The 21,809-nt window shown below is 45.8% G+C and overlaps 1 protein-coding gene across 7 annotated transcripts in view; it reads left to right on the top strand.

Moving 5' to 3' along the window:
* Positions 1 to 790: 790 nt before the first annotated feature.
* PIGG (phosphatidylinositol glycan anchor biosynthesis class G) overlaps positions 791 to 21,809 on the top strand; it is a 45,687-nt gene continuing 24,668 nt past the window's right edge. For 6 of the 7 annotated variants that reach the window (XM_032333497.1, XM_032333496.1, XM_032333499.1 and 3 more), the window contains exons 1-5: positions 791 to 1,067; positions 1,927 to 2,132; positions 7,924 to 8,133; positions 13,479 to 13,667; positions 14,551 to 14,692. In XM_032333497.1, coding sequence (XP_032189388.1) covers positions 914 to 1,067; positions 1,927 to 2,132; positions 7,924 to 8,133; positions 13,479 to 13,667; positions 14,551 to 14,692 — 901 coding nt within the window. In that variant the 5' untranslated portion in view covers positions 791 to 913. The remainder of the gene's footprint in view (positions 1,068 to 1,926; positions 2,133 to 7,923; positions 8,134 to 13,478; positions 13,668 to 14,550; positions 14,693 to 21,809) is intronic. The other variant, XM_032333498.1, reaches the window with a different exon arrangement.

Consider the following 21,809-nt stretch of genomic DNA (forward strand, 5'->3'; position numbering starts at 1 on the left):
GGAAACCAATAACCGCCACAGCCTGAAGTCGCAGACTTGTCCCAGGACCACATTTAAGGCCTGCAGACACCCCTTCGAGCCCGCCTCGGCCTGGGAACGGGGCTCGGGTCCAAGAAAGGTGCGGAGGGAAGGCTGGTGGAAGACGGGCGTGACCCCAGCTGCTGTCCCACAGCATGACAGCAGCGGAGCTGCGAGCACAGAGCACCGGCCAGCCCTCGAGCGGAAAACCGCGGGCTTCTCTATTGCAACCGGTCACTCCCGGGCTCCGGAGTGCGGCGGGCAGCCGCCTCCACAGCTCAGCCCGGCGCGTCAGCCTCCCGCGAATTCCTGGTCCCAGCACACGTCGAGGCCGGGGACAGAGGAGGCGTTCGGGGAAGGGGTCGCACGGGATCCCAACAAGGTACTGGCGTCTGGTTTGCATACGGACGCCTTGACCTTCTCTAGGTCACCCCGCAATGGGACAGCGGCGCAGCTTAAAGGAGTCCGCGGCACACACCTGCCCACGACAGGTGAGCGCTCGGAGGCGACGGCACCTTACACGTCAGGCCGATGCGACACAGCTGAGAGCTCCTAGCAGGAGGTATGGCACAAGACAGCCTCCCACCTCCCGAACCGGACCCTGCGGGACCCACTGGGACGCGAGGGAGGGGCCTCGCGGGCGGGAGGGAGTTCGCCAGTGCACGCGCCGGAAGTATTGGCAAGGGGTTCGGGGACTGTGGGGACTGCCGGCGCCGGCAAGCGCCTTCCCTTTGCGTATTTCCGGCGCGACGGCGGACGTGATGACACACTGAGCGGGCACCAGTTATGCGGGCCAGTTCACGCTTGTTCGGCGGCAGCTCCCGGAAGCTGCCCGTCGGGGCAAGGCTCGTACTGGGGTCAGGGACCCGGGATCCGCGCCCAGCGGTTAGGCACGATGCGGCTGGGCTCCGGGACCTTTGCCGCCTGCTGCGTGGTGATCCAGGTGCTCGGGGTCGCGCTTTTCCTTCGGGGATTCTTCCCGGCTCCGATTCGTTCCTCCTCCAGGACGGAGCACCAAGCAGAGCCTCCAGCGCCCGAGCCCTCAGCTGGTACGGACCCCTCCCCGGCCGTCTCCCCTCCTCCCCACCCCTTTCTCCAAAGGAGCCTCCTATGAGCATCGCCTCTCGCATTTCTCGGGACTTCCGAGTGTTCTCCTCGTTGGGAGGAGAGGACTCCACGCCCAGGAGTCCTCTCTCTACCGCCCCAGCCCCTTTCTGTACGCCACAGCGTGTGGCATCCACCACTACCAGGCACGCTGCAGTCTCCTCCCTGGTCGCCGCGGAGAAAGCTCTGCACACCTGCTCTAACTTGTCTCCTGACGTCGCTCGTCCCGTCACAGCCCCGCCCCCTGCCCGAACAGTCCGTTGTGTCACTCCCTTTCCCAGGCACCCTTTCTGCTCAGTAAGACACAGCATATAAGATTCCGCTGACCCCAAGCACTGCGTTTTCTTCTGTGACATTCTTTCAGTGAATGTCCCCCTTTTCCTGCCAGTGGCCCTCACTTACCCAGTAGTACGCACTAGGTAAAGGCTCTCCCGTTTTTCACTAGGTCCCCACAATACCAGCCACTGACCGTGTCGACAGTTTGTAGACACTTACCCATCCCCTACCCGCTGCACTGTGTTTTGAATCAAGCTCCGCAAATGTCAGATATCCAGGGTTCTCACGCAGGAACTCTTCTTCCCCAGTACACACCATGCATAGAGCAATTCATGGTTAATACGGGGGCTCCTTCAGCTTCCTCAGTATCCTCGCACTGTCCAGTAACCGGTCCTTTTCTTTGGCTTGGGTTAGGTAGATATGACAGCATATGTGCTAGAGAAGTGGGCCAGAAGCAGATTATAAGGTGCTAGGGAGCTAAATACAGTTTAAAAACTTAATTTCCTTTTTCCTTTCAAACATTTTTAGGAGACCTTTCCAACTGGACCAAGCTCCCACCACCTCTATTCAGAAAAGTTGTTATTATGCTGATAGATGGCTTGAGAGATGATTTTGTGTTTGGGTCAAAGGGTGTGAAATTTATGCCCTACACAACTTATCTTGTGGAGAAAGGAGCATCTCATAGTTTTGTGGCTGAAGCCAAGCTGCCTACAGTTACCATGCCTCGAATCAAGGTAAACAGTTTGACTTAATGTGTTGTAAGTCATGATTTGGCTCTTTGGGAGGTTTGGAGGGGCTCTCTCTACTCTTTTACCTAGAGTCCCAATTTTAACTTGGTGGAAATTAGTTGAGTGCTGTCCACCTGGCTGGGGCAATAAAATGCTGACAAAGCCGCACAAGATAGGGTAGAACTGAGACCCATGATTTGTGTCTCTTGTCAAGTAGCCCCAAGTTCGCACTTCATGGAGGGCATAAGGTGTTTAGAGCCAGATCAGTCAGGTTAGCCTAATCCTGAAGATAGTGTCCTCCTTGCTAATCTGGTCTCTTCTTTAATCATCAGTGGGTCACTTACATTCCAGCCTTTCGGGTTAATCTAGTTCAGTCTCTTGACTTTATAGATCACAAACTAACTCAGGTAAGTTAGATGGCTTGTCCACAACTATGGTATAAATAATGACCAAACCTGCATGATCTGGCCTCAATAGTTATCACTGATTCTACTATATAACTCACCTTTGAGGTGCTCAGCCTAGTGAGTGTGGCTTTAAAGTGCATAGTGCTTTACCCATGAACTATGAGTTTAAAAAAAGAAGAAGAAGAAAGGGTAAAGCTGTACTGATTGGCTCAAGAACTATTTATTACGCAACTACTGTAAAGGGTTTGCAGTTAGGGCAACATAGTATCTGCTTTCATGGAGCTTTTCGTCACCTGTGAAAGACATAGCCATTAAGCAAATGAGCAGACAAACTGATTTATAGTTTAAAGTGTGATTAATACATGATGATGAGAAAGAGCAGGATGTGATGCTCATTACTGGGGGGGTTGGGAGGCCTCGGTGTAGATCGAGGGTCAGAAAAGCCTGCCTGAAGAAATGACAAGTTGAAACTGAAGGGTGAGTAAAGGAGAGGAGGCAGAAAGAGACAGAGGAGCTTAAAAGTTTGTGACTGTGTGGCTGGTACGGTAAGATAGTCTCTGGTTGGAGCCTTCCATCTATGGCTGATCATGTGACACCTTGTTATTTGGTGAGAAGGAGCCACTACTTGATTCAGTATTTGGTAGGTATTCAGTAATTGTTTACTGGATGAATGAAACCGTCTGGGATTGAAAGGGTTAATACCACATCTCTTCTTGACCTATTTTCTTGCGTTTCCCACTTTCTGCAACTTTGGGATGTAGTGTGTCCTTCATTCAGCAGTATTTACTGAACATCTTTTGTGTATCACACAGTTTTAGATAAGAGAGATTCAATGAAGAACAAGTGTCCTATCGTCATGGAGCTTAATTTCTAATTGAGGGGAGAAAAGATATGTAATTATATAAATAAATAATCGGGATAGTTTCAAAAAGTGATAAGTGCTGTGGAAGGAATCAGGGAGGAGAATATGACACTGATGAGAAACGGAGAGAGTGGGGCACCTTCAGTCAAGAAGCTCAGGGATGGCCTCTCAAGAATGTTCATTCTGCTGAGGCCAGTCTTGTTAAAGCTGGAAGAAAGGCATCCAGGCTCCTCACCATCAGGAGCACTGATTTCTTCATCTGTTCTATTGAAGGTGTGGAAGGAACCCATTCCTTCCCCCTGGTAAGGAATCTGAGTAGGTTTATAAGAAAGCATGTAAGTGGGTGTGTAGGCTTCAGACTGTGTCCAGACTGCATGTGTCAGCTACTGTGGTTCTTGGGGCCTCCCGTTTCCAGCCTGTTTGTGTCATTTCATGGAACCAGTCTTGTGCTTCATTTTATTTGCTTTCAGGCCTTTGCAGGTTCTTGCTTCTCATTTCCCAGGAATGGAGAGCTAGAACCAGAAATACATATTGGAGTTAGGGTTCACAGCTCTAGAATTTGGTAGGATTCGGTAGTAATTGGCTAAGGAGTGTGTCCCCTACCCTGCCTCCTGTTAGGGAAGGGATATATTAATCTTGAGGTATTGATGCAGTTGTCACAAAATGCTGATCTTAGTGATTCAGACTAATAGCACTTTCCTAGCACTTTCTCGTGTTAACTAATTTGTGAATGCTTTTCCTTTCTTCAGCGAATTTATAGTCATCATAAGGAGCAGGTACTGACCAATTGACTGCAGTGAGCACAAAGCACAGATGTTATGTCATGTGCTGTCACAACAGCCCCATGACCTAGGCTCCGTGAGGCAGACACTGCCGTCTTCTCCATTTTCCTGATGAGGAAACAGACTTGAAGTGGTAAAACCACACAGCTGGCATCAGAAACCAACCCTAGCCTATGTGTGTCTGGTTCCAGAGCCTCTGTTGGTCGCTGCTGAATAGGGTGACCAGGCCACATCCTCTTCCAGTAGTTTCTGCAGAGCTCTCCTTCATTCTCAGAAGCGAAGAAACTACTGTTCTCAAGGTCACAACAACTGCAGGATGACCTCCAAGGTGATGGCAGACATGGGCTCTCACTTAGACTTCCTAGGGCTCCCAACTGCCTGCATGCTTCCTGGGGTGAAGTGTACCAAGTAGTCCCTGCCCTCCTCAAAAATGTCAGTGGGAACACAGTCTAATATGAGAAGGAGGCAAATACCTTATAAAATCCCCTGGGAAAAGGATGGACAGATTAGACCACATGGAAACCAAAAACATTTATGTGGTGAAAGACACAAAAACCAAGTCAACTGACAAATGATAAACTGGAAAAATTATTGACAGTTGACATCACAAACAAGATATTAAGCCCATGATGTGTAAAGAGAATCTGACCAAGGACAACAATCCAATGGCAAAGGACATAAAGAAATCCACAAAGGAAGACATTGAAATGGCAAGTAAACATATGAAAAGATTCTGTACTAGTAATCAGGGAAAGGCAAACTAAAGCAATTTATAAGCCCAGTTTTTGTCTGTTGCACTGTAAAAATGTAAAGATTGATCATCATCTTCTTTATACGAAACAAGGTAGACAGTACTGTCAACATTGAGCCAGCCCCTGCACTCTTGCCACCCTGGTCCAGTATGCTGTGTTCTCCAGCCAGGACTGTAGAAGTCTCTCAGCACCTCCTAGTGCCCAAGCCCCTGCAAACAAAGCAGGTCGTGGTGCTCTTCTTCAAACCCTGCACTCGTTTATATCTGCCTACTAACCCAGGCCTCGAGTCTGCATGGTCCTGTTCCCATTTACCTCATCCTCATCTGAGCTGCTTTTCCTCTTCCTGTGTCATTCATCCACATAGATCACACATACCCCAAGCATGCCGCCATCTCTCAGCCTTGGGGCTTTCACAGTTTGCTGTGTTCCGCCTGGGAAGCCCCACTGTACCTCCCTTCCCCTCCCCTAGACAACAACATGTCAGCCTTCAGGTCTCAGCTCAAATGGCACTTGCATTGCAAGCTTGTTAAAATGCATGTCCATTAAAATGGTCTTGGTCCAAATACTGAGTACTTTGTAGCTGAGTTTTAAATAAATAAATAAATAAAGTAACTGTGAGTTTTCTGGGGGAGAGAAGTTAGGGATATGTTATTAATTGAAAAATAAAAGCAAGTTGCAGAATTGTTTATATATTTATACCATTGTATATTTGTGATTGTACACATACAGGAAAATATATGAAAGAGTACTTACCCAAAGTAACTGGTTGCCTATAAATAGTAAAATTCTGGGGTGAAAGAGAGGCTCACGTTTTTAAAAAATAATTTCATTGAGGCAGAATTTTCATACAGTGCAGTGCAGACATTCTTATGTGTACGGTCTGGTGAGATTTAACAAATGTGGTCTATCCGTGCAACCCTCACCTCAACTCTGGATCCTCATCCTCCACCCCGGGAGTGGTGGTTCTTGCTATCATTTTGCTGGTTTGTCAGTGAGTTACTTGCCTAAACTCATTCTGTAGAGTCTTTCTCCTGGAGTGCACAGTAACTGGCATCTGCTTGTTTTTGTTTTAAATTCTTGTTTTTATTTTAAGCTGGTCTTCCAAAAGGTCACCCCTGAATGAACATAGTTAGTGGTTAGCCAGTGACTGGTCGCAGGTTGTGCTTAAACAAGTAGGCCTTCCGCCCTTCCCAGGGGTCTATGTGTGGTTCGTACTCACTATTCAGGCACCTAATAAGCCTGCCCTGTCACTTTCTGTGTAGGGTCTCCTGTTCCGCTAAAAGGAGTGGATTATTAGGCATTATCTGCTCTCTCCTGAGTGCACAATCAGCCCCATGTGTGCACACAGCTCAGTGGGCGCTTACAGAAATCTGCTATACCTGTCTCATTCCCTAAACCCCATTTTTTTTTATTTCAATTTTTTTTTTAAGTAGACTCCATGTCCAGCATGGAACCCAATGTGGGGCTTTAACTTATGACCCTGAGATCAAGATCTGAGCTGAGATCAAGAGTCAGACGCTTAACTGACTGAGCCACCGAGGCGCCCCAACCTAGATCCCGTTTTTTAAAGATTTTATTTTTTTATTTGAGAGAGAGAGAGCACGTGCGTGTGCACACAAGCTGGAAGAGAGGCAGAGGGAGAGAGAGAAGCTCTCTCCTGGCAATGTGGGGCTCAATCCCAGGACTCCAAGATCATGACCTGAGCTGAAGGCAGAGGCTTAACCCACTGAGCCACCCGGGTTCCCCCCAGATCCCATTTCTGAGTGTTGGGCTTGTCTGTTACCAAAAACAGCACTGATGGCTTTGGCAGCTGTGATGTTGGCCTTCCCTGTTTTCAACACATCCCTAGCTTGGGACTTCTCCGTGCAGTTCCAGGTCAGATGGACCCATCAGGTCCCCATGGCCACGACATGATGGGAGTAGGGGAAGGGTAGCAGCCTATGTTAAAACACCACAGGTTACTCACAGCTCTTATTGAGATTCTGTAGTTTGTCTTAGATAAGAACTTCTCAATTTGTTATAAATCCTTGGTAAGTTTTCTAAGTCTTAAAATGGTTGTTTTGGGCAGTTCTGTCCCATTTTGTCATTACTCTTAGGGGAGAGGATTTGCTGAGTTCCTCTGGCATTCCAGAAATCAGGTTAATTCATATTTGGTTTGTTTGGTTGGTTGTTTTTTTGCTGTTAAAGACCTGGCAAAATTGGGCCTATTGTCATTATCCAGATTTCTGTTTATTTTCATTGCACAGGTAGGTCCCTAAATGCCAGTGTCATGGGTTGTTGGATAACTCCAGATCACAGGAGACACGTGACCCATTACTATAGCCTCTGAGACTGTGTTGAAGTGAGGGAGATTGTTGACATAATTCTGCATCAGAAAGGTATGGGGATATGTGACACCCAACCTTTCCTCCCAGAAATGATGGTGCTGTGTGTGTGTGTGTGTGTGTGTGTGCGCGCGCGTTTGGAGCAGGGGTGTCCCACCAGCACCCCTGGGCCAGTTTACTATGAGAATTTCTGAGAGTTCTTGCACAGAGACTGTGGGAGAGGCTGCTTGTACACATGGCATGGTCATTAGAATGGCTAGGTTGTAAGGTGAGTACACAGAGTTTGCTTATCACACAGGGCAGATTTGAAGCTTAGGTGGGGACCTGATAGTCAGTTGAGTATACAGCTTCATGTTTTCAGTGTATACCATGCTTTGCCGTTTTCTTCAGTTGCTCTAACCTGCAGCTTTTCTGTCTACCACGGTGGTCCAGCTGCCCCAGCTTCCTCCTTCATCCTCTCATTGGCTGAAAGACAGTCAAGTCTTTGAGAGCAGGTTTGCTAGTTTTGCCAAAATCTGTGTGCAGCTTTCCCCTCTGACCCAGCTTCCAGTATTGGGGATGTCCTAGTTTCAAGCTCTCCTCTTTCATCCATAACGTGATCTGCGGCGCTCCTTCCTATGCTGTGCTTTGGATTCCATAGTCTAACTTCATGAACGTTTTCCTTCTGCAGGCAATGATGACAGGGAGCCTCCCCGGCTTCATCGATGTTGTCAGGAACCTCAATTCCCCCGCACTGGTGGAAGACAACGTGATCACACAGGCAAAAGCAGCTGGGAAAAGAATTATTTTTTATGGAGATGAAACATGGGTGAAACTATTCCCAAAGCATTTTGTGGAGTATGATGGAACAACCTCATTTTTCGTGTCAGATTATACGGAGGTCAGTTTTTAGAATAAGAACCCTTTATCACACTGGAGTCTGATACCCTGTCGGGGAGAGGCAACACTGTTTTGTATGTGGCCTTTGTTGGTGTGCTGGGAGAGGTATGGAGAGATTATAGACACCATTCATCCACATGATCAGGTTCAACCCAGGGACATAAACCCTGATGGAGATGTGAACAAAGCTCTCTTAGAACAGCTGAGCACCTGTTGATGGGGTATAGATGACTAGGAAGGGCTTCCCAGCAAGGAGCCATTTAAGCTGTTTTGAGAAGTGAGTGGCAGCTTCCCATGTGGACAGAATGGGGGGTGGCAGCATCGGTACAAGGCAAGGCAGAGGACTCCATGGCCTCCCTGGGATCCTTGAGGCTACTGGTTCTCCTGTTAGTGCAGCTGTGTCCCCAGTGGGGAGGTAGAAGGACAGATGGTGAGCTGGGTGGAGCCTGGTCCTAAGGGACACTGTCCTGTGCTGGACAGGCTCCAACAAGGAAGAAAGACCTGTAGTTAGAAAGCTGACCCTGAAGCAGAAGGAAGCCACACAGAACAAAGACAAACCCATACCAGCTCAGTTTACTGGGCCTGATAGAGCATTTGTACTCTTACTTACATTAATACTCTTTCCTAAAGTTGACTTCTGTACATGCAGCAGTTGCTTTCAGAAGTGAGTTTCCCTGTTCTGTCTCATCACTCAGAGATCCTTCCCTTTGTAGAGACTTTTCAGTGGGCGGGAGGTGGACCAGCTGAATGGTCTAGGCTGACCAGGCTCATGGCTCTGTCGGGGGATGCTCAACCGCTAGTTGCTCAGAGCTGTGTCTCTTTCTTCCCAGAACAGCCTTCGCACAGGACACACTTAGATGCCCTCACCTTCACCACCCCCCACCCCACCCCGGTCACCTGCGTCACCTGGTCATCAACTAGTATTAGTTAATTCTCAGAAGGGATCCCACAGAATGTTTTTTATTTTTTTAAGGATTTTTTATTTATTTATTCAAAAGACGGAGATCACAACTAGGCATAGAGGCAGGCAGAGAGAGGGAGAAGCAGGCTCCCTGCTGAACAGAGAGCCCGATGTGGGGCTTGATCTCAGGACCCTGAGATCATGACCTGAACTGAAGGCAGAGGCTTAACCTGAGCCACCCAAGTGCCCCCCACAGAATGTTTTTGTCAGAACAACACTTCTCATTTAAATTACCTATATAGTATGTTCTATCTATACCTTAGAAATGTGAGGACAGTATTAGTGAAAGCTTAATCTAATGCTAATATTTGTTTAACTTTCTTATGACAGATTTTTCTGTTTGTGTTTGGGGTTTTTTTGGTGTTTTCAGACTCTTGAGTCCTAGATTTTCTTTTTGTTTAAAGATTTTGTTTATTTGACAGAGAGGGACAGCAAGAGAGGGAACACAAGAAGGGGCTTGTATGAGTGGGAGAAGCAAGCTTCCCACTGAGCAGGGAGCCCAATGCGGGCTCCATCACAGAGTCCTAGGATCAGAACCCAAGCCAAAAGAAGACACTTAACCAACTGGGCCACCAGGTGCCCCAAATGCCTAGATTCTATTTTTTTTTCCATTTTTATTAACATATAATGTATTATTTGCCCCAGAGGTACATATCTGTGAATCATTAGGCTTACACATTTCATGGCACTTACCATAGCACATACCCTCCCCAATGTCCATAACCAGCCACCCTATCCCTACCCCCCACCTCCCAGCAACCCTGTTTGTTTTATAAGATTAAGAATCTCTTATGGTTTATCTTCCTCCCAATCCCATCTTGTTTATTTTTTTCCTCCCTACCCTCCACAACCCCCTGCCCTGCCTCTCATAGATGGCTTTGATGATATCAAGGTACCCTACACTGTGAAGAGTTTTGATCAAGAAAGGATGCTGTACTTTGTCAAATGCTTTTTCAGCATCTATTGAGAGTATCATATGGTTCTTGTTCTTTGTTTTATTAATATTATATCACATTGATTGATTTGCAGATGTTGAACCAAACTTGCAGCCCAGGAATAAATCCCACTTAGCTGTGGTGAATAATCCTTTTAATGTACTGTTGAATCCTATTGGCTAGTATTTTGGTGAGAATTTTTGCAACCATGTTAATCAAGGATATTGGTCTGTAATTCTACTTTTTGATGGGGTCTTGTCTTGTTTTGGGATCGGTAATGCTGGCCTCATAAAATGAGTTTGGAAGTTTTCCTTCCATTTCTATTTTTTGGAACAGTTTCTGGAGAATAGGTATTAATTCTTCTTTAAATGTTCAGTAGAACTCCCCGGGAAGCTGTCTGGCCCTGGGCTTTTGTTTGTTGGGAGATTTTTGATACCTGCTTCAATCTCCTTACTGGTTATGGATCTGTTCAGGTTTTTGTTTCTTCCTGGTTCAGTTTTGGTAGTTTATATGTTTCTCTATTGTCAAATTTGCTGGTGTATAGTTGCTCATAGTATGTTTTGTAGTTGTTTGAATTTCTTTGGTATTGGTTGTGATCTCTCCTCTTTCATGATTTTATTAATCTGGGTCCTTTCTCTTTTCTTTTGGATAAGTCTGGCCAGGGGTTTATCAACCTTATTAATTATTTCAAAGAACCAGCTCCTAGTTTTGTTGATCTGTTCACTGTTCTTTTGGTTTCTATTTTATTGATTTCTGCTCTGATCTTTATTATTTCTCTTCTGCTGAGTTTAGACTTTTTTTACCATTCTGTCTCCAGCTCCTTTAGATGTAGGGTTAGTCTGTGTACTTGAGACCTTTCTTGTTTCTTGGTAAAGGCTTGTATCGCTATATACTTTCCTCTCAGGACCGCCTTTGTGTCCCAAAGATTTTGAACAGTTGGGTTCAAACAGTTGGTTTCCATGAATTGTTTAAGTTCTTCATTGATTTCTGGGTCGACCCATTCATTGTTTAGTAGGATGCTCTTTAGCCTCCATATATTCGAGTTCTTTCCAACTTTCCTCTTCTGATTGAGTTCTAGTTTCAGAGCATTGTGGTCTGAAAATATGCAGGGAATGATCCCAGTCTTTTGGAACTGGTGGCGACCTGATTTGTGACCCAGGATATGATCTATTCTAGAGAATGTTCCATGTGCACTAGAGAAGAATGTATTCTGTTGTTTTGGAATGGAATGTTCTAAATTTATCTGTGATGTCCATCTGGTCTAGTGTGTCATTTAAAGCCTTTATTTCAGTAAGGGGGGGGTGTTAAAGTTCCCTACCATTATTGTATTATTGTTGATGTGTTTCTTTGATTTTTTTATTAATTGGTTTATATAATTGGCTGCTCCCATGTTAGAGGCATAGATATTTAAAATTGTTAGATCTTCAGGTTGGACAGACCCTTCAAGTATGATATAGTGTCCTTCCTCATCTCTTATTATAGTCTTTGGCTTAAAGTCTAATTTATCTGATATAAGGATTGCCACCCCAGCCTTTTTTTGATATCCATTCACGTGGTAAATTGTTTTCCACCCCCTCACTTTAAATCTGGATGTGTCTTTGGGTCTAAAATTAGTTTCTTATAGACAGCATATTGATGGGTCTTTTTGTTTTTATCTATTCTGATACCCTGTGTCTTTTAATTGGGGCACTTAGCCCATTTACATTCAGGGTAACTATTGAAAGATATGAATTTAGTGCCATTGTATTGCCTGTAAGGTGACTGTTATCATATATCGTGTCTGTTCCTTTCTGGTCTGTTACTTTTAGGCTCTCTCTTTGCTTAGAGGACCCCTTTCAATATTTCCTGTAGGGTTGGTTTGGTGTTTGCAAATTCTTTTCATTTTTGTTAGTCCTGGAAGTTTTTAATCTCTCCTCCTATTTTCAATGACAGTGTAGCTGGATGTAATATTCTTTGGCTGCATTATTTTTCTTGTTTAGCATCCTGAATATATCATGTCTGTCCTTTCTGGCCTGCCAGATCTCTGTGGATAAGTCTGCTGCCAATCTAATATTTCTGCCATTGTGTGTTACAGACCTCTTGTCCCAAGCTTCTTTCAGGATTTTCACTTTGTCACTAAGACTTACAGGTTTTACTATTAGATGATGGAGTATGGACCTATTTTTATTGAATTGAGTGGGGTTCTCTGTGCCTCCTGGATTTTGATGCTTGTTCCCTTCCCCAAATTAGGGAAATTGTCTACTATAGTTTGCTCCAGTATATCTTCTGCCCCTCTCTCTCTCTCCTTCTGGGATCCCAATTATTCTCATATTGTTTCATCTTACGGTATCTCTTATATCTAGGATTCTCCCCATGTGGTCCAGTAGTTGTTTGGTCTTGGTAGATGTTCTTGGCTAATATTCTGGGGGAGGGGTGTGCCATAGTGATTCACAAATGTCTTTGCCCAAGGCAGAATTACACCACCCTTGCCAGGGGCCAGGCTAAGTCATCTGCTCCAGTTTGTGCTCAGGAGCTTTTGTTCCCTGAACGCTTTCTGTAGAACTTTGGAGGACGGGAATGAAGATGGCAGCCACCTAATCTCTGGCCCCCTATGAGCCAAGAACTTGGGGCCCCACTCCTCAGAGCACCCTCAGAGAAAAGTAGTCAATCCCTCCCGTCTCCCTGGTCTCTAGCCATGCTCCAAGCTCAACCAGTCTGTGACTGATAGTGTTTCTATCTCTGGTGCACGGCCCCATTTGGAGTCTCCAAACCCAGCAGATCCTGCCACTTGCTTCCATGCCATTCCTCCCAGAGGAGGAAGGGTGGGCTTTTTCTGGATCTGCCACTTATGGGGTCCTTGCTCGAAGAGCAGTCACCCAGCTGTGCCTTGGATCATGGTTTATGGTAACCCTGAACTGAGAGCCCCCTCCTTGGCTGTCTCTGCAGGTGGCATCACTGCTTCGATACCTGGGAGCACTGCCACACTCAGACACTGCTGGTCTTTCTGTGACCCCATGGATCCTGAGACCACACTGTCCCCACGAGGGCTCCACCCCTACTTAGCCTCTGAAGCAATGTCCCTCAGTGGAGCCGACTTCTAAAAGTCAAATTTGTGCTCCACTGCTCTTTTGCTTGCCAGGAGCTGGCCTCTCCCATCGTGGTCTGTCTTCCCACCACTTCAGATTTACTTCTCCACAAGTCCTACCTTCTGGAAAGCAGTCGATTTTCTCTTCCTAGAATTGCTGCTTTTCTTCTCTTCTATCTCCTGTTGAGTTTGTAGATGTACAGAATGGTTTGATAACTCTAGCTGAACTCCTGGAACCTGATGATATTTCAGTCTCCTACTCCTCCACCATCTTGCTCCTTCCTCCAAAATGCCTAGATTTTAAAAGAACTGTATCCTTTTCCTTGGAGAGTGTAGATCAAGGGAAATAAAGGAAGCTATTCATACGTACCTTTCCCCCTTTACAGGTGGATAATAATGTTACAAGGCATTTGGATAAAGTATTAAAAAGAGGAGATTGGGATGTGTTAATCCTCCACTACCTCGGGCTGGACCACATCGGCCATGTCTCTGGGCCCAGTAGCCCTCTGATCGGGCACAAACTCCGGGAGATGGACAGTGTCCTGATGAAGATCCACACCTCACTGCTGTCCGAGGTGAGGCTTACTGTGGTGCGCTGGGCTGCACGAGTGTCAACTGTGCCAGCAACTCCTAAGAGATACCAAGTTCCTGAAGTGGACTCGAGACCTATGTAAATGCCATGCCCATCATCACACAGTTTGCCTGTAAGCACAGAGCATGGGCTCAGCCTCCCAGCAGCTCTGACTATGTCTACCATTGACCCATTCATCCCCCTCCTAGTTCTTGAATGCCTGTCTGGGCATCTGTAGAGCTTATACTGTAGCCAGGAAGGACAAGTGAGGATAATCAACGAGTACATACGTATTCTAGGAAAACGTGGGGCAGGAGGAGGGACCAGCATCTGAGAGAAGAGTTGCAATTTGAGGCAGAATTGTGAGAGCAGCTGTCCTTCAGGATGGGAGTAAGAGACTGGAGCAGAGCCTTGAAGGGAGGGAGGGGGCAAATGCGCCGTCTGTGAAAGTGCATTCCAGGTGAAGAAAGTAGCAAAAGCAAGGAAGAGCCTGCCCTGCACCTCAAGGAGCAGCAGAGGCCCTTGGCTGGAGCCGTAGGCTGAGGCGCAATCCCATGTGACACATAACATGGGTATGATAAGGCTTGCGCCTAGGCTCTCACGGTCAGTAGAAACCAGGCCCAAATCCTCTACCCTGAGAGGTCCTAAATAGAACCCTGCTGTGCGTCATGACCTCCATATGATTCTGTTTGTTATATTTGTGATATTACTTGTTTTTGGCCCTTTGATCTAGCTGTAAGTTCATAGGTTAAGAAAAAATGTCTAACTCATTTATAAAGAGTTATTATTTTAAAGTAAAGGTAAAATCTGAAGTTGTTTCCTTAACAAGATCATGTGTTCTCCTCAGTCTGAATGCAATTGAAATATTTTTTTTCTTTGCCTTATAGGAGAGAGAGACTCTTGTACCCAATTTGCTAGTTCTTTGTGGTGATCATGGCATGTCGGAAGCAGGAGGTCACGGGGCCTCTTCCATGGAGGAGCTTAACACCGCCCTGATCTTAATCAGTTCTGCATTTGAAAGAAAACCTGGTGAGGATTTAGGAATGTTTACTATTTTAAAACTGTATTCTGTGTATCTGTCTGGAAACTGTGTAAGTTTGAAATATCCCAAGCAATGTGAAGATGAAAATGGGGCAAAGGGCAGCAAGTATTTGGAGTTTACATTTCTTGCCCCAATTTTTAAAATATAAATGTTCTTTTTAGGAATTTTGTTTTATGAATGTCATGGCCTGGGTAACTGAAACTTTAATAAAAATTACCAGTAGTTTTGGGACATCTGAACACATGTGAACTGAAAGAAAAAAACATTAATAATTTTAAAAAATTTTAAGATTGTATTTATCTATTTGAGAGAGAGAAAGAGAGAGAACACAAGCAGGGAAGGGGACAGAGGGAGAGGCACAAGCTGTCTCTCCTCTAAGCAAGGAACCCAGTCTGAGGCTTGATCCCAGGTCCCTGGGATCACAACCTGAGCCAAAGGCACACACCCAAACGACTGAGCCACCCAGATGCCCCAATAATCAAAATTTTTACAATCTTTTTTTTTTAAGATTTTTTAATTTATTTGACAGAGAGAGAGATCACAAGCAGGTAGAGAGGCAGGCAGAAAGAGAGGGGGAAGCAGGCCCTGCTGAGCAGAGAGCCCAATGCAGGGCTCGATCCTAGAACCCTGGGATCATGACCTGAGCCGAAGGCAGAGGCTTAACCCACTGAGCCACCCGGGTGCCCCCAAAATTTTTATAATCTTTTGAAACTCAAGGAATCAGGATCGGTCAGAGCAGGACTAACTGAGGGCCTGTATGTCAGCATTAAGATAGCCCAGCTGTCCACCCCAAACACACATAGGCCGGCTTGCCTCATGGCCACGTGCCCTGTCTCTTCTTCACCCTGCACTTCCTCTGCTGCCTCAAGTTTACAACACGCCTACCCTCACTCACCAGTTATTTCTGAGTTGGACACTCTCTGGCTTCCTCTTACGTGATCCTTCAGTACCATTTGGCATTTCTGACCCTCCGTTCTGGTAGCTCCCATTTGCCTGGTTTTCTTTGCACCTCACTTTGCTATCTAGTCTTTGTTAGCTTAGCTCCTGGCCCTGGCACTCTTTCTGGATTGCCTCCTGGTTTCACTCTATATTCAATTCTAAGATGATCTTGTCCGCGCCCACAGTTGTAAGTCCCATGAATAGGCTTGTCAGATTTATCCCACTGGCTGTCTCCTCTTTTCCAATCTCCAGACTGTCTACTCAGCTGCCTGTCTGACACCTCCACTTGGGTCTCCCAAAGGTAGAGCAACTGTGACAGCCTCATGTCTAATCTGCCCTCTCATATTCCCCTCCCAACAAATGGCACCTTCATGTGATTCTTCCAGGTAGAAATGTGGGCGTCCCCCCTTCACCATCCTTCTCCCTCACTCCTCACATTCCAGACCATCCCTGATCTCCGGTACATAAAACCTTTCAGTAGCTGAACTTTGGATCAATTAACAATCCTACGTGAGGCTTCTTTCCTACCTTGCAGCTTCACCCTAAACCATATTCACCATTACTCACTGTGTCCTGGCCTCTGCCCTTCGCACAGTCCTCCAGGTGACGAGCTCTTCCCCAGGTGCCCAGCTCTGTCATCATCAGCCCCTCAGCCTGCTTGTCCACTCATCCCTGGTTTCAACTGACATCTCTCGCTCATCCGTGAAACCAAATTGCCCTCCCTGTGCTTGTCATTCACAGCAGTCCACGCTCGGTGCCCTCTTTCTTCGCTTAGATTGTAATTACAGACTTGCCCGTGTGATGCATGTAACAGCTGCCTGCTCTCTGCACTTCAGCCTGCAGTCAGGCAGGACCAAATCTGTTTTGTTCATTGTACATGCCTACCGTGGGCCTAAACATCACCTGGTATGTGATGGGTGCCAAAAAGGATTGTCGAAGGAATGAGTCTCCCGCTTGAGCAAGGATTGTTTGGGGAAGAATCTCCATTGATTTCTTTCAATCTTTTTGCAACACTTCCTCCTCTCGGACATCTAATCTCCTAAGATGTAAGTCCTCAGCTCTTGGGACCTGAGCCTTCCTAGTCTAGGTGTCTTAATGAAGCCTATCCTCCAGTGAGCACACACACTAGCCACCAGAACACCTGCCTTCTACACCTGGCTTTTTCCCCACTGTGTACCCAAAGAAGGGTTCCATGTGGCTCCCCTATGTGAGCGAGAGCCCCATGCCAAAAATGCCCTTTCCACTCAGCCATCCAGCAGAGGTGGGCCAGGCACTGTGCTGGACACTGTGGGCAGCCTCCATCCTCAGGGAGCTTATAGTCTGCAGAGCAAAAGAGAGAACTAAGCCGGTGACTTTTATTACAGGGATGTGAGGGTCATTGTTGAACTCAAGTGCTGATGTTTCATCTCAAAGGAAGGTTGTCCTCCATGGAAGGCCTGACTGCATCTTCACTTCCAGGAACAGCCAGGGGGGCTAATTGTGCAGGACACCTGACAGGGTGGTTCAGGCCACTGACCTCAGTGCCAACAGTGGGTTCCAAGTTTTTCTTCTTTTATTGACTCCTATAAAGAGTGGTTGTGTTCAGTTGTCTCATTATGCTTATTTTATGAGCCAGGACTGCCTTGCAGGTAGCCTGCTGAGAGGAGGTATTAATTTCAGGACAGTGTACCCCCAATTACCGCCTTACCCTCAGCTGCCAGCAACTGTGGATCTTTTTTCCATCTCTGTAGATTTGCCTCTTTTGGACATTTCCCTTGAATGGGCCCTGTATTACATGGCCTTGTGTGACGGCTGCTTTCACTTGGCAGAGTGCTTTCAAGGGTCACCCAGGATGTAGTGGCGTGAGGACTTCTTTCTTTCTTTGGCTGAGTTATGTTCCACATGACAGATAGACCACATCATGTATCCATTCATTAGTTGATAAATATATAGGTTGTTTCCACTTTTCAGCTGTTACAGATAATGTTGCTATGAACATTTGGGAAGTTTTTTGTGTGGATAGATGTTTTCTTTCTTTTTTTTTTTTTTAATATTTATCATTTATTTATTTGTGAGAGCGAGAGCGAGACAGTGTGTGCAAGCAAGGGGAGGGGCACAGAGAGTGGGAGACAAGCAGACTCCACAGTGAGCGGGGAGCCCAAAGCAAGGCTTGATCCCCAGACCCTGACATCATGACGTGAGCTGAAATCAAGAGTTGGACACTTAACTGTCTGACCCATGCAGGCGCCGTTGGACAGATATTTTCATGAGGTATTGTGCCTTTATTTTTAAAAGATAGTTTTGCTGGGTAGAAGACTCTGAGCCGACCATTTCTCTCTCTTTCAGGACTTCAGGTGCGCTGTCCCACTGCCTTGTGGCCTGCATGGCTTCTGATGGGACTTCCTCTCAGTCTGCCTGGGCTTCCCTTATCTGTCTGTCAGCATTTTCATTATAATATGTCTTTGTGTTTTGTGTTTATCCAACTGGGAGATCATTGAGCCTCTTGGATGTGTAGATTAATGGTTTTCGTCAAATTTGGGAAAGTTTCTGTTTTTCAGATTGTATACTTTTTATCACTCTGCCTTTAAATTTGGTGATTCTTCTGCCAGTTCAGTGCAACTATAGTGAGTGAGTTTTTCATTTCAGTTATTATATTTCTCATCTTCATGGTTTCCATTGATTCTTTTCTTTATAATTTCTATCTCCTTGTTGATAATCTCAACTTGATGACACATTGTCATCAGACCTTCCTTTTCTTGTCTATGCATGGTTTCCTGGAGCTCTTTGAACGTGTTTGCCATGGTTCCTTGGAAGTCCATCTATTACCTCTAGTGTCTGGGTCCTTTACTGGAAGGTTCTCTTGCTTTTTCTTCTGTTTGAGTCATCGTTTCCTGTTTCTTTACTTAATTCTTAATAGTTTTCGGTGTGAAAACTGACCATTTCAAATCATATGTTGCAGCAACTCTGGATGCTGACCCACCCCCAACCCACCCCATAGCTGTCGTCATTATTGTTCCCTTGTTTGCCAAGCAGCATGGCTAGGCCACTTCAGTGGCTCCCTCTCTCCCGCAGTGTGGAGTCAGCTGTGGCTCCCAGGCTGGTACAGCCACCCTGGGGTGCCAGCAGTCTCGCTAATACCCTGTGCCTCTCTCTATCTCTGTGACAGCTGTGCCAGGCTATTGCCTCTATTGCTATCACACCCAGCTTCAGGCTGCACTCATTGCCAGCTGACTGCCTTATTTTTGACAACTTACAATAAATGTGCTGCATAATCTGATCCCGTGTTTGAGCCCCTTTGCAGGGTCATTTTCGAGGCCATTCTGTGAGGTGGTTCTGACCCTTCTCTCCTGGCCCTCTCTGTGAGAGCCCAGCTAGTTTGTGGTTTTAGCTTGTGGCTGTCATGAAGCTACCAGCCTCCACTTACCTGCACACTTCCAAAAATCTCCATTGTTTTCAAGAGCATTCCTAGGCTTGAATTCACTACCTTCTGTTTCAGACAAAGTCAGTTCTTTTGTGGGGAGCTTTGCTCTGTTCTGTGGCCTGCCACAGGAAAAGCCTGTGGTCTTTTCCACTAGCCTCTTCTGGGGGCAGCCTCTACCCTGGAAACAAACTGGGGCAGAAGAAGAGAGAACCCAGACACTCAGCTGGGATTGAGCCTCTACACCACACAGCTGAGGAGGACGGGTGATGCTGGCAACCTGTTCTCCCCAGAAGAGCTCAGAGCCCTCACGGGGACCCAGTGGGGAGGGAGCCCCGTGTTCTTAGCTGCACCCTCTCAGCATGGAGTCTGTCCCACGGAGCTATGGGAGGAGGGAGGAAGTCATGGTTCCTCCAGTGCCTCACACTGCTCTGTTCTTACCAAGCTTTAGGAGATTTTCTTGAACAAAGATTTCTTTATTTACTGTATGCCCCGGATGGTTATATCATGGTGGTGGTGGTGCTTTTTATAATTTTTACCAGTTGCGCTTTTTTCCTGGCAAGCCAATCCACAGAGCTCCTCAAGCCAGCATTCCTGATAGGTCTTTAAAGGCTTATTTTTATCCTGCAGGTTTATGTCAATTTTTGTTGCTTATTCTAATAAAAATTAATCTTAAGATGTTTGTTATTCTGAAAAATAAGCAGTTTTGAATTGTGTACCATGTGATTTCAGGTGCCCCAGCCTGCTACTGTCCACCCCTGAGCTCTGGCCTCATGCCTCTGTTCCACCTTCACACAGGGCAGAGCTAAGATATTTTATGGTCCTCTTCCTGCTCACAGGATGTGAGCTCCGTGAAGGGAGGGACTTGGCCTTTTCTTTTATATTCTAGCCCTCAAGCCCAGAATCGTGGCATGAACTGTCTGTGTCCTCAGTATTTGTTGATGGAAGGTGTGAAAGGTGGCTGAGCTGTACAGAGCACATTGCAGGGGCCGGTGGAGAGGAGACAGGTGGGAGAAGGGCTGGGTGCTGAATGGGGAGAATGGTTTTCTGAAATGCTTTCCTTCTTCTACAGGATAAAACCCACTGTGTAATGTGGCCTCCCTTGTAGTAGTATTACAGAATTACCATTCTCAAAATACTGCTGGTAAGAGCTAGTCATACTAATCAGTAGAGCAAAGTCAGGAGGCCAAAAATAGACCCCGGTAGATTTGGGCATTTGGTGACGAAAGGTGGCATTTCCCATTAATAGAGAAAAGACATCTGGAAGTGATGTCAGGACCTTCTGGGAAAAAATCATGCTGAGAATCTACCTTTTCTCTGAACCTGTATAACTCGCAGATCAAAACATTTAAGTGTTTCTTAAAGACTCCTTATTATGTAAATTTTCAGATATACAAAAGTATTCAAAACAGTGTAATAAAGTGCACCACTCAGCCAATGTTTTTTTTTCTTTTTCTTTTTTTTAAGATTTTTATTTATTTATTTGAAAGAGAGACAAAGTGTGAGAGAGAGCGTGGAATCTGGGATCATGACCTGAACCAAAGACAGCCGCTCAACTGACTGAGCCCCCCAGGCGCCCATTATGCCCATTCTTTTTTTTTTTTTTTTTTTTTTTTTTTTAAGATTTTATTTATTTATTTGACACACAGAGATCGCAAGTGGGCAGAGAGGCAGACAGAGAGGGGGAGGCAGGCTCCCTGCTGAACAGAGCCCAATGCAGGGCTCAATCCCAGGACCCTGAGATCATGATCTGAGCCGAAGGCAGAGGCTTTAACCCACTGAGCCACCCAGATGCCCCCTGTTATGCCCATTCTTATATCTTATGTCCTCTAGCTTTTTTTCCTCTTCTGTTTTATTTGGAAGCAAGTCTCTAGAAGTTATGTCCTTTTTTTACTTTCTTTTTCTTACTTTCTGGAGTAGCACATTTGAAATATGGTATTCATAACTTTATTCATCAGTGGTGGTCAGTGTTCAAATTTCCAAAGTCTGTCTCCCTCATTAGTTGTTTGAGTTAAGATCCAATAAGATCCATGCATTTAGATTAGCTGATGTGTCTTCTTATGTGTCTTCCGTCTGTAGGGCCCCACTCCATCCTCTTCTATTTCACCACAATTTATTTGTTGAAGAAACCTGCTTATTTGCCCTGGAGAGTCTTCCTCTGCACTGTCTGCTACCCTCTGTTCCTCTGTGAATCCTCTCTGATCAGGAGGCAGATTCAGATCCCATTGGTTTGGTTGGTTTTCCTAAGGCTGTTTCCAGCAGGATGCACACAGTGTCTGACTGTTTGCTGTTTGATGAAGCCAATAGCCATTGATGACCAACTAGTAATTCACTGGAGGTTGCAAATAGTGATATTTTAATTACCTAATTCTGTTTTTCATTAACTAGCCAGAACAATTCTGTAAGGAGAATCTTCCCTAATTTACTTTTTGTTACCTAACTACCATTTTTTAACATGAGATAGGAGTAAAGATGAATTATTCTTCCCACTTAATTTCCAGTTCCAGATCAGTGAATTAGTTCACTATGAGTTCGCTAGCATGCTTCAGCTATAACCAACTAGTGTTTTGTGTTGTTGGTGTTCAGTAGCATTGTGAATTCATGGATTTAAGCATAGTTTGTTTCAATTCACCATAAAAATTACCCTTATTAATATTCAGATCGTCCCATCTTTGGTCAGTAGGAGCCTCTGATTCAGATTAGCTCTTGAGTCCTTCTAACCTGAAAGTCCCAAACACCTTAGTTTCTCTGAGGGCTCTGTTGCTGCC

The sequence above is a fragment of the Mustela erminea genome, chromosome 2 (genome assembly GCF_009829155.1).
Source record: "Mustela erminea isolate mMusErm1 chromosome 2, mMusErm1.Pri, whole genome shotgun sequence".
NCBI classification, from domain to species: domain Eukaryota; kingdom Metazoa; phylum Chordata; class Mammalia; order Carnivora; family Mustelidae; genus Mustela; species Mustela erminea.